Source organism: Sphaeramia orbicularis, chromosome 21 (genome assembly GCF_902148855.1).
Source record: "Sphaeramia orbicularis chromosome 21, fSphaOr1.1, whole genome shotgun sequence".
Taxonomy (NCBI): Eukaryota; Metazoa; Chordata; class Actinopteri; order Kurtiformes; family Apogonidae; genus Sphaeramia; species Sphaeramia orbicularis.
Window position 1 is genome coordinate 52598723 of NC_043977.1, and position 14198 is coordinate 52612920.

The 14198-nt window shown below is 42.4% G+C and overlaps 1 protein-coding gene across 1 annotated transcript in view; it reads left to right on the forward strand.

The window, feature by feature from the left end:
• Positions 1-13717, forward strand: part of LOC115412072 (obscurin-like protein 1) — a 78240-nt gene extending 64523 nt beyond the window's left edge. The window contains exons 20-24 of the mRNA XM_030124367.1: positions 3851-4012; positions 4148-4252; positions 9997-10263; positions 11761-11830; positions 13438-13717. Of these exons, the coding sequence (XP_029980227.1) occupies positions 3851-4012; positions 4148-4252; positions 9997-10263; positions 11761-11830; positions 13438-13717 (884 nt within the window). The remainder of the gene's footprint in view (positions 1-3850; positions 4013-4147; positions 4253-9996; positions 10264-11760; positions 11831-13437) is intronic.
• Positions 13718-14198: the final 481 nt, after the last annotated feature.

The window sequence follows — 14198 nt, forward strand, 5'->3', positions numbered from 1 at the left end:
AAACTAGGAAAATATTGTGTAGAGTTTTAAAATAACTAGGGATGCACCGATCCAATACCAGTATCGGGCATTGGCTTCGATACTCAGTGTGTGTACTTGTACTCATACTCAGAAAAGTAATCCGATACAACTGCACCGATACCACTTACGGCCGAGTGACATTCCCAGTTCAGTGCAGCAGGTACGAGGAGGAGGAATAATGTGTGGGGAGTGTGAAGAGTGTGGAGATTTAACGAAATAAATGATGGTGATAAAAGTAACGCTGACTGCAAGTAACTCTAAAGACACAGACGGATACGGACGCAGTGTTCTGTTCGTCCTCTGCGTACATTCCATCCGTTTTCCAGGTGCTGGCGGATGCGTACCCAGACGGAGAATACCAGCGGACCCGTGGAGGTAGAGGATCTGTTGAAAGAGCCACTGTGTGAGTTAGAGAAAAACTACTGACAGATTTAGGACAACTACCCAGGGCTGGGCCGGTTTACATCCTACTGATAATACTATGGGGGTACGGAGCGGTGCGGACCGCCACCAGCAGAAGTGAAAACAAAACTTATCTCTCATTTCTCTTTTCTCTTCCTGCTGAAGCTAAGCGTTTAAACCTTACCAGCAAAAATGCTGCAACATTAGCATCACATTAGTGTTACCTCTGTTGTCTACATGTTTGTTATTACTGACTTTCTTCTTTTCAAAAAGCTTTCCTCTTCTTCATGGTATTTGTCCAGTATGGTTAATTCAGAGCGGTGCCCCCTAGTGGATTAATTGACAAACACTCATTCCAACACATTAAATGTCAGTAGCAGCACTTTGTTCCAGTCAGACTAACAATAACGACAATAAAGCACATTTACAAAAGGAACTAAGAACTGGAATGGGATTATTAAGTACTTATATCAGTACTCAGTATCGGCAAGTACTCAAATGTAAGTACTTGTTCTCGTACTCAGTCTGGAAAAAAATGGTATCGGTGCATCCCTAAAAATAACAAATATAGCGTATGTGGCTTCTAAGCAAACAGTCAGTATTTAATGTGATCTCTGTTCTGATGATTAAAAAGTAGCCCGAACAGTAATAAACTTTGGCCAGTGTTGAATGAATCCAGGTGTAAAACACTAGATCCGCTCAGTAAATCTTATAACGCAGAACAGTTCAAGACATGATTGAAGACAGGTCACACTAAAGCTGGATACTTTCTGATATTCATGTGTTTAATACAGTTCAGTTATAACTACAGAGTAACAGAGGTATAACCATCATAGGATCATCCTCATTATCCTCTTGCTGAGCCAACAACCCTGCTTGTGGCCTAAAACTTTTGCACAGTTCTGTATGTTGCTGTTAGTTAATATTTTAGAAGTGTCTCTGTCCACAGTCCAGTGGGACTACCTCTGTCATGTGTGTCTGTCCCTCAGATCCAATCAGTGTCCTGGTTCTGTCCTGTGTAGACTGGTAACCTGTCCCCCTGCTGACACAGTACTGTGGACAGAACCATCACACATGCCATAGACCTATCCAGGTCCAGGAAAAGGATAGGGGACCAGTTATTGGATCTTTTGCAGATTCTGAAAGTTTGTCATCCATACATGGATCGTTTCCATAAATATCTGCGTCCAGGTGGAAACGGGAAAACTGGGTTAAACGGTGTAATACGTATGCCACACCTATATGTGGTGCTGTACACAAACACAGACAGAGCCTATGGCAGGATACACTCAAACCACAGAAGAATGCACTGACCTGAGTACAAACACAAACAGAAGAAGAAGAAGAAGACGACAGCAGGTTTAGTTGTAGTTGTGCTAATAAATGTAGCAGCCCCTGCAGCACAAACACAACTCTGTAATCCGCTGTTGTTATCGGTTGTTCCGTCCTGGGTTTTCTTCTTCTGGTCACATGGTTCTGTAGCATCATCGTTTCCATATGCCAACGCCAGATGTTTCGTCCATGTTCATTTCATCCCGTTCTCTAAAAGTACCGTTTCAGTGCACCGACAACAGTGCTGTCATGTGACCAAAGGCCCAAACCATAGTAAACTATAGCGGATTGACATAATGTGGTTGTGGTGTGTTCGGGGAACTTAAATGATGAGGAAACTAGTAGCTTTTCTACAGAATAAAGACACAGAAAAGTGTTGAGAGAGTTCTTGTTTCCTGTCAGAATTACAATACGCTGAAAGGCAGTTGAGGAATTTTTGCCTAATGATGCCAAGCGCTGCAGCTAAGTTATTCAGTATTCACACCACAAAAATAGTCATAGTAGTACATGTTTCTTACCTTTGGGGGTTTGGGAATTTTTAAATGTTAAATAATCAATTTAGTTGGGTTTGTAGACCCAGCATCATAAAGTAAAAATAAAATCTAAATATCAATGCTGTCAAAGGATTAAAAATTTAATCAGATTAATCACAGGGTTGCTGTGGATTAATTTTGATTAATCATGATTAAACATCATTCATTTTTAATCTATATTAATCATGTTTCATTTTGTATGAGCAAACAGACTCAAGAAAGAAGTGAATATAAATGCACTTAATGTGTTTGTCCAAACTGGGTGACACGTTAGCTGAAGTGCTAGCAGAATCCCAGGCTAACGTATGCTTTGGGTTAATGTGGTATTTGAATCTGGAAGTGCTTCGGTGAAAAGAAAACTCCTTCCTGCAGAGTGTTTCTAATACTTTCTGTGGGTTGACTTGTTTTTTTTGTCCTCATATTTCCATCCAGAGGGCCAATGTTCTGTTTCTGCTCTCCCATCTTTATGGGTTGGTTCTGCTGCTTGTCACTACCGGGTCAACTGAACATTTGTTCATGTGCGTTAATGCTAACTCTACTGGGACAAACTGACCCAAATGTGTTGGAGGAGATGTTCACAGTCATTCTGCTGTAGATGGGTTCATGGAGTTCACATTTACAATCAGATTCATCATGATAATGGATTAATCTGCATTATCACGTACATTTTGACAGCACTAATATATATATATATATATATATATATATATATATATATATATATATATATATATATATATATATATATATATATATATATGTGTATAATTTTGCAGAATCTGTGTCATTTTTTATATCACTTCTTAAAACGCATTTTTATAGACTTGCCTTCATGTGATGTTGTCTCTTTTTAATGTTTTCAATCTTTTTAATGTTGAATATTTAATTTTACCCTGTTTTGGTTATTCATTTAAATTGATATACATGATGTTGTTTTATTTCACTCCTTCATTTCGCATTGATCTGACACCATCATGTTCTGTTATTTCTGCCCTCTCCACTATGATACATTCAAAGTTAGTCATGTTTTCATCTTTGCTGTACTTACCTCGTTTATTGTGTTGTGTTGTTTCCTCCGCCAAGGAGGTTATGTTTTTGCTGGCGTTGGTTTGTCTGTCTGTCTGTCTGTCTGTCTGTCCGTGTGCAAGATAACTCAAAAAGTTCTAGATGGATTTGGATGAAAATTTCAGGAAATGTTGATACTGCCACATGGAACAAATGATTAAATTTTGGTGGTGATCGGGGGGAGGGGGGGGAGGCACTGATCTGCCCTGGTGGAGGTCTGCGCTCTCCAAGTGCTTCTCTAGTAATTTTACTGCAGCCTATAGAATTATGTATTGTGTACTAATGTATATAATACGCGATATATAATAACAAATATTTATTGTATACTAATGAGTATAGAAGTAAAGTAATTTCCCTCCATCTTGCCACAGGTGTGGTTCTGCTGACATTGTGATCTTACCATGAAACAAACACTACTTCTGTCACTTCTTATCAGTGTAAGTTGTTGAGAATATCGGAGTATGGACCTTTTATGTATTAAAAACATTCTGTGACAGAGCGGGAGCTGCTGGTCCTGCAGGGCCTTGAAGACCTGGACATCCAGGAGGACCAGAACGCAGTGTTCGTCTGTGAGATCTCAGCGGAGGATGTACCAGGAGAGTGGTACAAAAACGGAGACAAGATCCAACCGACAAGTACCATCAAGATCCGCCACGAAGGTCAGTTTGAACATCACAGCAGGTTAGGAACCTGTGTACTTTAATAAATGAGATCAAAATATCTACTCTTGTTAACTGTCCTTGTATTCCTGTTAATTGGCTTCTCTGATGTTTCCTCCTTCCTTTTTCTTCCAGGGACCAAACACTTTCTGCTCATGTGCAACGTGCGAGCAGAAGATTCTGGTGAGATAAAGTTTGTCGCCAGAAATGTTGAATCCTGCGCTTACTTAGAGGTGGAAGGTAAGATAATTTTTTTTTTTTTTTTGTTGTATTATAATGTAGTAATAGCGGGGTGATACTCTGGTACTGAATGGGTAGTAACATAAGAAAACCATGTCATAACTAAAATATTACACGTGCAATAATTCTAGTAATCAGCGATGAAAAGTGGAGGTAAAATGGTGACTGTCATAATATAACTTTCAAATTCCTCCTCCATTCTGTTCCAAACATTCCCTGATGTTTCAAGGTAAAAGTTCAATTGAAATATTTAATGCTGTGACTTGTTACCTGTAAACACCTATGGTTGTTTCTGTGTAATAATCATGAAGCAAACTTGCAAAAGTGTAAAACGTGTTTCAATATAATGCGAGTACTTAGAATATACACAAGAGGTGAACCAAAAGGAAAAAGACACAGTAATTAAGGTAATTTCATGATATTTCTACAATACTACTGCTGGATTATCAGTCTATTATCATCTTATGATGTTGTTTATTGTGTTACAGTTTATTTTGAATGGATCTGTTATCTGTATCTAGAACATGTTTGTATTCATTAGACTGGGAAATGTCAATGTCATGTCACATTTTGGTCTCTAACGTATATTTTGAACTTGTGCCTGTTACAACCCGAAGGTGAAGCATATTTACAAAGGACAGCGGAGTCAAAAGAGTGTAATTCAAAAGAACATTTTTATTGTATCCATCCATCCATTCTCTTCCGCTTATCCGGGGCCGGGTCGCGGGGGTAACAGTCTAAGCAGGGATGCCCAGACTTCCCTCTCCCCAGACACCTCCTCCAGCTCTTCCGGGGGGATCCCGAGGCGTTCCCAGGCCAGCCGAGAGACATAGTCTCTCCAACGTGTCCTGGGTCTTCCCCGAGGTCTCCTCCCGGTGGGACATGCCCGGAACACCTCCCCAGGGAGGCGTCCAGGAGGCATCCGAAACAGATGCCCGAGCCACCTCAGCTGGCCCCTCTCGACGCGGAGGAGCAGCGGCTCTACTCCGAGCTCCTCCCTGGTGACTGAGCTCCTCACCCTATCCCTAAGGGTGCGCCCAGCCACCCGACGGAGGAAACTCATTTCGACCGCTTGTATCCGGGATCTGGTCCTTTCGGTCATGACCCAAAGCTCATGACCATAGGTGAGGGTAGGAACGTAGATTGACCGGTAAATTGAGAGCTTCGCCTCTCGGCTCAGCTCCTTCTTTACCACAACCGACCGGTACAGCGACTGCATCACTGCAGACGCTGCACCGATCCGTCTGTCAATCTCACGCTCCATCCTTCCCTCACTCGTGAACAAGACCCCGAGATACTTAAACTCCTCCACTTGGGGCAAAGACTCCCCACCGACCCGGAGAGGGCAAACCACCTTTTTCCGGTCGAGAACCATGGCCTCGGATTTGGAGGTGCTGATCCTCATCCCGCTCGCTTCACACTCGGCTGCAAACCGCCCCAGTGCACGCTGAAGGTCCAGGTTCGATGAGGCCAACAGGACAACATCATCTGCAAAAAGCAGAGATGAAATCCTTTGGTCCCCAAACCGGACCCCCTCCGGCCCTTGGCTGCGCCTAGAAATTCTGTCCATAAAAATTATGAACAGAACCGGTGACAAAGGGCAGCCCTGCCGGAGTCCAACATGCACCTGGAACAGGTCTGACTTACTGCCGGCAATGCGAACCAGGCTCCTGCTTCGGTCATACAAGGACCGGACTGCCCTTAGCAAAGGGCCCGGACCCCATACTCCCGAAGCACCTCCCACAAGATACCACGAGGGACATGGTCGAACGCCTTCTCCAGATCCACAAAACACATGTGGACTCCCATGAACCCTCGAGCACCCGATGGAGAGTATAGAGCTGGTCCAGCGTTCCACGACCAGGACGAAAACCGCCTTGTTCCTCCTGGATCCGAGGTTCGACTATCGGTCAGATCCTCCTCTCCAGTACCCTGGAATAGACTTTCCCCGGGAGGCTGAGGAGTGTGATCCCCCTATAGTTGGAGCACCAAACAAACAAACAAACAAACATCTTAAGAAAGTGACGTCGCCCGGTACGGCGCAGCCGGGGCCCCACCCTGGAGCCAGGCCCGGGGTTGGGGCTCGCATGCGAGCGCCTGGTGGTCGGGCCTATGCCCACGGGGTCCGGCCGGGCCCAGCCCGAAAGAGCGACGTGGGCCCACCCTCCGACGGACTCACCACCCATCGAGGGAATCATAGGGGCCGGGTGCAGTGTGGATTGGGTGACAGTCGAAGGCAGGGAGCCCAAGAACCTGATCCCCGGACACGGAGTCTAGCTCTTGGGACATGGAATGTCACTTCGCTGGGGGGGAAGGAGCCAGAGCTTGTGAGGGAGATTGAGAGATACCGTCTAGATATAGTCAGGCTCACCTCCACACATAGCTTGGGCTCTGGAACCCAACCCCTCGAAAGGGGCTGGACTCTCCACTTCTCTGGCGTTGCCCGCGGTGAGAGGCGGCGGGCTGGTGTGGGCTTACTTATAGCCCCTCAGCTCAGCCGCCATGTGTTGGGGTTCACCCCGGTGAACGAGAGGGTCGTGTCCCTACGCCTTCAGGTCGGGGACAGGTGCCTCACTGTTGTTTCGGCCTACGGGCCGAACAGCAGTGCAGAGTACCCGGCCTTCTTGGAGTCTCTGGGAGGGGTGCTGGATGGTGCTCCGACTGGGGACTCCGTTGTTCTCCTGGGCGACTTCAATGCCCACGTGGGCAACGACAGTGAGACCTGGAGGGGGGTGATGGGGAGGAACGGCCTCCCTGATCTGAACCCGAGTGGTGTTCTGTTACTGGACTTCTGTGCTAGTCACAGTTTGTCCATAACAAACACCATGTTCCAACACAGGGATGTCCATAAGTGCACTTGGCACCAGGACACCCTAGGCCGGAGGTCGATGATTGACTTCATTGTCGTATCATCAGACCTCCGGCCACGTGTTTTGGACACTCGGGTGAAGAGAGGGGCAGAGCTGTCAACCGATCACCACCTGGTGGTGAGTTGGATCCGCTGGCGAAGGAGGAAGCCGGACCGACTCGGCAGGCCCAAACGTGTTGTGAGGGTCTGTTGGGAACGTCTGGCAGAACCCGATGTCAGTGTGGTCTTCAACTCCCACCTCCGGGAGAGCTTCTCCCAGATCCCGGGGGAGGCTGGGGACATTGAGTCTGAGTGGACCATGTTCTCCACCTCCATTGTTGAAGCGGCTGCTCGGAGCTGTGGTCGCAAGGTCTCTGGTGCCTGTCGTGGTGGCAATCCCCGAACCCGGTGGTGGACCCCGGAAGTAAGGGATGCCGTCAAGCTGAAGAAGGAGTCTTATCGGCCTTGTTGGCCCGCGGGACTCCCGAGGCAGCTGATGGGTACCGGAAGGCCAAGTGTGCTGCAGCCCAGGCGGTTGTGGAGGCAAAAACTCGGGTCTGGGTGGAGTTTGGGGAGGCCATGGAGGAGGACTATCGGTCGGCCTCGAGGAAATTCTGGCAAACCATCCGGCGCCTCAGGAGGGGAAAGCAGTGCGCCACCAACACTGTTTACAGTGGAAGTGGGGAGCTGCTGACCTCGACTGGGGATGTTGTCGGGCGGTGGAAGGAATACTTTCGAGGATCTCCTCAATCCCACTGCCACGTCTTCCATAGAAGAAGCAGAGGCTGAGGTCTCAGAGGTGGACTCGTCCATCACCCAAGCTGAAGTCACCGAGGTGGTTGGCAAGCTCCTCGGTGGCAGGGCACCGGGGGTGGATGAGATTCGCCCTGAGTACCTTAAGTCTCTGGATGTGCAGGGACTGTCTTGGTTGACACGTCTCTGTAACATCGCGTGGCGGTCGGGGACAGTACCTCTGGATTGGCAGACCGGGGTGGTGGTTCCCCTTTTTAAGAAGGGGACCGGAGGATTTTTATTGTATTTGATTTATTTTGTTTTGTTCTTTGTCGATTCACTTCTTCTCCCTGTTGAAAACCAGATGTTTTAAATTAAGCAGAATCAGAGAATCAAACCCCTTTAGAACCCCGTGCCCAGAGTAACAAAAGAAAAGACCAGAGTGGACCGGCAAAATAAACATAAGGACGGTGTGCTGGACAGGCCAGCCCTATACAGGGCCATAGGAGCTGTCAGCGCACCGCTACCCTATCAAAAAACAAACCACAAAACTAGAAGCACTCGGAGAGCACAGACCTCCGCCAAGGCTGATCAGTGGCCCCCCCCGTGGGCCCCCCCACCCCCGATCACCACCAAAATTTAATAATTTCTCCTTATCCCATTTCCAACAAACCCTGAAATTTCATCAAAATCTGTCCATAACTTTTTGAGTTATGTTGCACACTAACGGACAGACAAACAAACAAACCTGGCAAAAGCATAACCTCCTTGGCGGAAGTAATTAGTCCTAACGAAAGAAAAAATGAAAACAGGACGTCCGGATCCACCTGGCCAAACAAAAAGAAGAGCTAACAAAAGGCTTACAAAAAGCTATACTGGCATGCAGCAACCGGAGTGGAGTGGAGTGTAATGGAGTGGAGCGGAGCAGATGCGCACCTCGACGTGTGCGCTCTGGACGCTGGCATCGCTGGAGGAGGAGGAGAGAGAGAGAGCTAAACAGTGCCAGTGGTGCCAAACCAATTAAGTTGAAACATAAAAATGAGAAAAATATGACAAAGGACAAAAATGGTTAATCTAGAGAAACACAATCAGCTAGGTAAAATCTCTCCAAAATTATCAATCAAAAATCGACCACAGTCAAAAGAAGAAAAAGACTAGAAAAAACAGTGCACAACACCTAACAGTGCCTACTGTTATTTTATTTTTTTCCAAAGTTATTTTTATTGAGTTTTTTTTAGAGCAACAGTGCAAAAAGATGTCAAGACAATAAAAAGGGTTGTTTTTATACAGAACAGAGCAGAAAAAAACAAACAGATCAAACACCTAACCCTATGGACAGTAGAAAAGTAACTGAGATGGTGTAAAGCACAAACTTACACTTAGACAAAAGATCACAACAACAAAAAAAACAATAAACAAAATGTGTGTGTGTGTGTGTGTGTGTGTGTGTGTATAATACAATGTATACACACATGCAAATGAAATGTAACATCATGAATACATTCCATAGATTCCTATATAGACATATGTACATGTAAACATACAAACATACACATGCCCAAAAACTGCAGTTGCCTCTATACTGTATGTGCCCAGTTTGAAGTAAATGGAAACAAACTGATGTTTTTATAGACATTTGAAATTTCACTGATTATAAGTAAATGGGGGAAAAATTTTAATTCATAAAACAATTTGAACTTTGACCTACTTTTCCCAAAATGTAATCACATCTATTCTGGGTCACTGACAATCTATAAACCCAATTTGGTATGAAGTCAACCAATAGTTTTGCTGCTAAAGTGTAAACAAACAAACAAACAAACAAACTGAACCAAAATCACTACCCCTTGCCTCCCTTTCGGGGGCGGGGTAAAGACATCTATAGCCAGCTCAGGGGGGTATGCCATGAAAGTGCAAAGTTTGACCACAGTCATCAAAGGTTTCCATCTTCTGCAGATGGAGCTGCGGAGCTCAGAAGGTAAACTCAATCTACTAAAATGGAGAGCATCTTTGATCCAAGTTTCCAACGTGCCTACTGTTCTAATTCCAGTGAGAGGGCGGGTTTATGCTCATCTTACTCAACATTTGACCATGTGTTGATTCCTTTTGGCATCCACTTCCACATTCTGTGGTGTCTGTAAACCTAACTGTACTGTATCTTCAGAGCTTCCTGTCAACATCGTGAAGCCTCTGGAGGATAAGACAGCGCTGGAGAAGAGCCGGGTGTTACTGGACTGCACCGTGTCCAACCCCAGATGTAGCATCCGCTGGTACAAAGGAAGCAACGTCATCCTGCCCTCAGAGCGCTTCGAGATCTGCAGCGAAGGCTGTTATCGCAAACTGATCATCCAGCAGGTGGCGCTGGATGATGAGGGCACGTACAGTGTGCAGGTCGGAGACTATACATGCTCTGCAAAACTGACCGTGGAGGGTAAGACCATTTAGAAGGAATACAGAAAAAAAAAAAACCTTTAATGTCATGTTTCAGTCATGCACCAACAAACATTTCAATCATCCTTTTATGGTAACAGAGTTAAAATAATACAAATTATTTCTATATAAAATAAAACAATATGAAATCTGCTGTGTGAAATGTTCAGTTATTTCAGTTGTTTTTTCATGGTAAAGACTTTGAAGCTGAGGCTATAAACACATAAGGAGCTTCACTATTAATATTTTCTATTTTTTTTTAAAATTATTATTTGAAATTATACATTTACATAAACATGTACTTATACATAAGGAACCACACAGACACAATATATACAAACAAATTATATAACAAACCTACAAACCTATTAAACCCTCAAAAAAAGAAAAAAAAAACAAACAAACCAAAAAACAAGTCTTGTTCTTATTAATTATAATATTCTATTATATTATTATTATATTATTATTATTATTATTATTATTATTATTATTATTATTAATAAAAATGTACAGAAAATAGGTGAGTAATACTAATACTTACAGTACTACTAATTCCATGTAACAAAAGTGTATTCTGTGGCATTAAAAACAGTACACAAGCACATACACACACACACACACACATTTTATATTGACACTAATTATTATTATTAAACATTATATCACAATGTTGCCTCTAAAAAATGCATATACAGGGGGGGAAGCAAAATTTACAATGAACATTTAGTTGTTTTTTCTCAGCAGGCACTACGTCAATTGTTTTGAAACCAAACATATATTGATGTCATAATCATACCTAACACTATTATCCATACCTTTTCAGAAACTTTTGCCATATGAGTAATCAGGAAGCAAACGTCAAAGAGTGTGTGATTTGCTGAATGCACTCGTCACACCAAAGGAGATTTAAAAAAAAAAATAGTTGGAGTGTCCATAAAGACTGTTTATAATGGAAAGAAGAGAATGACTATGAGCAAAACTATTACCAGAAAGTCTGGGAAGATACTATTAAAGAAGAATGGGAGAAGTTGTCACCCCAATATTGAAGGAACACTTGCGCAAGTTTCAGGAAGCATGTGAAGGCAGTTATTGAGAAAGAAGGAGGACACATAGAATAAAAACATTTTCTATTATGTCAGTTTTCTTGTGGCAAATAAATTCTCATGACTTTCAATAAACTAATTGGTCATACACTGTCTTTCAATCCCTGCGTCAAAATATTGTAAATTTTGCTTCCTCACCCTGTATAGTCTTTTAATAATTTTGACAGATTTAATCCTGTTGACCACTGTTTTAAGCCTTTTACAGCTGATATCTGTCCTCTACATTTCACATGGCTTTGCTGAGGTCAACATTATTATTATTATTATTATTATTATTATTATTATTATTATTATTATTATTATTATTATTATTATTATTATTATTATTATTAAATGAACCAGAGGGTGCAGTCCGTCTTTCTGAGCTGAATGAACCTGCTCATATACAACTTCAGAGCGCCCTCTACTGGTGTGGTCCAGTTACTACAAAGGTGTGGACCATTTGATGAGTTTGCCCATGCAGAGGTTAGTCCAGTGTTTTTCAACCTTGGGATCAGGACCCCTCGACGTGGGGACACCTGAAATTTCTAGTGATTAATAAAAAAATAGAAAATAAATAAATGCACTATTAAAAAAATAAATATGATGAGTTGACAGAGACAATCCCAATCCGTAAAGACATGACAAAGTATGAGTCTGAAACTGCAGCACTGTGGTTCTGTTTATCTGTCAAGATGTTCATTGTGGTCAGTTTCAGATGCTGCAGCTCTTTCATAATTCATAGTTTGAGTTCTTGTTTGTTCAGTATTAATTGTCAGCCTTGTAAATCCAAGCTGAACTGACTGTACATATCCTGACCAAGGAAAATCAAATTCTCCCTTTGTGCAGTAATCTACACCTGGCTTTTCTGCCTCCATCCACAATAATATACATTATATAGACTAAATGTCCCCTAAAATTAACGTTTATTTGCAACATGGTATAGGAAACCACATGGGGTCCCGAACCCAAGGTTGAAAAACACTGAGTTAATGATATATTTTGTCACTTTTTCTTCAGTTTTCTTCAGTTTTGGTCTAATAACCTCTGAATTTCCACTGAGATTTAATGAAAATCTACATTGTCAGTGAATTAAATCTAGGAAAATACATGATTTACACTGAGAAATGCAAAATGCAGAGGATAATATCATATATTTGGTGATAAATCACCAATCAAATATTAGATTTAGAAAGAAATTCATTTGAAAGTCAATATAAAAGTAGTTCTAGGTCTTTAGGGGTTAAATCCATCAGTAGCATAAAGTAAAACTAAAAGCTAACAAGAATATGTGTCAAAATATTAAAATGAAGAATTATACAATAGTGAAAGTTATGAGTTAAAATTAAATAATGTAAAATGGAAGGAAATGGAAGTTAAGAACACTTAAAACAATAACAGTTGTAGTGATAATAATAATAATAATAATAATAATAATAATAATAATAATAATAATAATAATAATAATAATAACAACAACAATAATAATAATAATAATAATAATAATAGAAATGGTGTCAGTAATAGAACCAGTCATTACAATTATTGAATGAAACCTGGAATAAAAATTCTGAACATCCATACTACAGTAAAGTATGTACAGCAGTAAAAAACCAAAGTTTCAGTGAAACAAACAGTTTTTCTAAACCAAAGTGGTTGTTTTTAGTCTGACCTTCCTTTGACACGTAACATGTCTTTAATCATTTTGTTCACTTTCTGATTTTTGATTCCAGGTTTCAGTTAACACATGTCAGATGTTTCTAACTGTTTTTGCTGCTTCTTTTCATGGGGTCAGAGGTCACACTAAATACTGACTTTAACCTTTAACCCATTTACTTCAGTTTTTTGTTTATCTTTTAGGGTTGTGCACGGATTCTTGTATTTTTGTGTTGTATCTAATGAAAAGAGACATGCATGTTCAGTTCAACGCTGCAAAAACAAACATCTAAAGGCTGCCTTAAACTTTTGCACAGCACTGCATATATTATTATTATTATTATTATTATATATTATTATTATTATTATTATTTATTGTTAACATTACCTGGTGTGTTTGATTTTCATGGGGCTTTTTTTTTTTTTTGCTAACCCAGCCAGGCACTGCTCATGGTCCGTGAGCTGAGGGACGTGGAGGTGGTGGCTCCGGATGAGGCCTGTTTTGAATGTGAGGTGTCGGTCCCCGTCCTGAAGACCCCCGTGTGGAGCCTGAAGGGGAGCCCCTGCAGCCCCAGCGCCAGGGTCCTCCTGGAGAAGATGGGCAGCGTCCACAGGCTGACGTTTAGACAGACCTCCACAGACCTGAGCGGAGCCGTGGAGTTCACATCAGGGAAGGCAAGAGCCGAGCCCAGCTCCGAGTCATCGGTGAGACCTTAGCTGCGTTTTTCAGCATCTCATTTTATTTAGTTTAGCATTAGCATAATACAGTAAACTACATCTAAAAAACCATCTACAAGTAGAAAACCACTCGGAGAGCGCAGACCTCTGCCAAGGCCGATCTGCCCCCCCCCCCCCCCCCCCCCCCCCAATCACCACCAAAATTTAATCATTTCTTCCTTATGCCAGTATCAACATTTCCTGAAATTTTCATCCAAATCTTTCCATAACTTTTTGAGTTATCTGGCACATGGACAGACAGACAGACAAACAAACCAAGCCAGCAAAACATAACCTCCTTGGCGGAGGTAATTATGATAAATCAGCTTTGTTAAACAATGCGACAAAGACCTCCAGTATCCTCTATGACAGGGGGGGTCAAACAGGGTCATATACAGACCAACATAATCAGATCAATTAAAAAATAACAGTGGAAAAGAAAAAATACATAATGACAATGTTTTCATCTACAAAGTATCCC